This window comes from Pterocles gutturalis, unplaced genomic scaffold (assembly GCF_000699245.1).
Source record: "Pterocles gutturalis isolate BGI_N339 unplaced genomic scaffold, ASM69924v1 scaffold27930, whole genome shotgun sequence".
Taxonomy (NCBI): Eukaryota; Metazoa; Chordata; class Aves; order Pterocliformes; family Pteroclidae; genus Pterocles; species Pterocles gutturalis.
Window position 1 is genome coordinate 5,556 of NW_010139074.1, and position 1,535 is coordinate 7,090.

The 1,535-nt window shown below is 62.0% G+C and overlaps 1 protein-coding gene across 1 annotated transcript in view; it reads right to left on the minus strand.

Annotated features, from left to right (window-relative positions):
• Positions 1-1,531, minus strand: part of SYTL4 (synaptotagmin-like 4) — a gene marked incomplete at both ends in the record, with an annotated part of 6,458 nt that extends 4,927 nt beyond the window's left edge. Inside the window, 5 exons of the mRNA XM_010083249.1 lie at positions 5-110; positions 389-496; positions 644-758; positions 906-1,015; positions 1,509-1,531. Of these exons, the coding sequence (XP_010081551.1) occupies positions 5-110; positions 389-496; positions 644-758; positions 906-1,015; positions 1,509-1,531 (462 nt within the window). The remainder of the gene's footprint in view (positions 1-4; positions 111-388; positions 497-643; positions 759-905; positions 1,016-1,508) is intronic.
• Positions 1,532-1,535: the final 4 nt, after the last annotated feature.

Sequence of the window (1,535 nt, forward strand, 5' to 3'; positions counted from 1 at the left end):
GCACGGGTTTGGAGCGCGGAGGGAGGGTGAGGCTGGAGGCAGCGGGTCCTGCTGGCGCAGCAGCCTGTTCTCCATCTCGGAGAGGAGCAGCTCTCTCCAGGGAGTTACTCCTGCGAAGGACATGGAAAGGTCTGTCCCAGGCCAAGGGCACGGCTGGGAGAGCAAGCGCTGACTGGGAAACATCTTCCCACAAGCTCCCCAGAGCCCTGCAAGTGCCCTGGAGCTCCCCAGCCTGGGGAGCAGAGCTGCCTGCACAGGGACGGGTTTCAGCCCAGCCAGAGAAGCCAGCTCCTGCTCACTAGACTGAGAAAAACGCTCTGTAGACAAAGGTCCTCATCCTCTGCCAGGCCAGCCGTGCCAAGGACAACCCACCCAGGGAGCCCCTCACCTGCCCCCCACGCCACCGGCACCAGGTCTGTAGCCATCCAGGCTCATGTTTTCCATGGACTCTGTGTCACTTTTGCCATCCCGAGGGTCGGAGGCATCCGGAAGCAAACTGCAGACAAACATAACCACAGGTATGTCCTGTTTGGCGAGGAGGCCAGTCTGAGACAGAGCTTCTGCATCACTGATCCGAGCAGGGTGGCAGCGTCCCTCCCGTCCCTGCAGCACCCGGAGCAGGGCAGATGGCAGAGATCCTCACCTGGGCGCCTCTCGGGGTGCCGATGGGCTCTGCTGCTGGGCTGTGGAGGAGCTTTTGGGCTCACCAAGCTGGGCTTTCTGCAGGAGGGTTTGTCCCACGGTCTCTCTTTTGCTGGCTGGAAGGAGAGAGGCATCAGGAGGAGCACAGCTCCAAGCCCGTTGCTGTTCCCAGCCAACTTTGCACAGGGCAGAGGCCCATCAGGGAAAGCTGGAGCATCCCAGAGGGCCGGGCTGCGGGAGAAGGCATCGCTGTGGTCCCCTACCTGCTGACCTGTGCCGCAGGGACAGCCGCACCATGTCACTGCCCAGCCGGTTGGCGAAGCGGTTGACCCTCTGGTCATAGAACCAGTCGCCCGTCGTCTTCTTCAGCTCACTGCAGGGCAGGGAGGCAGTGGGGGGGCTGCTCCCTGCACCCTGACACCACCCTCAATGCTGCCACCAGCCAAGGAGAGCATGAGCACAGCAGGTGCGTGGGCAGAGACACAACACTGGGCAGACGATGGGCCCAGCTACATCCCCAGCAAACACAGGGACAGGACGGGGTTTGTAGGACAGGGGAGGATGAGAGGGAGGAAATCTGGAGTGCTTGAAACACAGGCTGTGCAAGGGGCACAGGGGGATGCTGGAGTCAAGTAAGGGGGGGAAAGGAGCAGGGTGGGCATGAAGGAGACCCAAGAGTGGGGCATGACCCCAACCACAGGTGCCCACCCAAGGGAAGCATCAGAGACAGCTGCTCTGAGCTGGAGAAGACCGGCTGGGCTAAGGTTGGCCATGGGGCATCAAGCTGTGGTGATCGGGAGGAGGAAGGGGACAGGAGAAACACACAGGTCACTCATCCCACATGCCACCTGTCCCCGGATACTCACACCTCCTTGGTGCAGACTTTGCAGCGC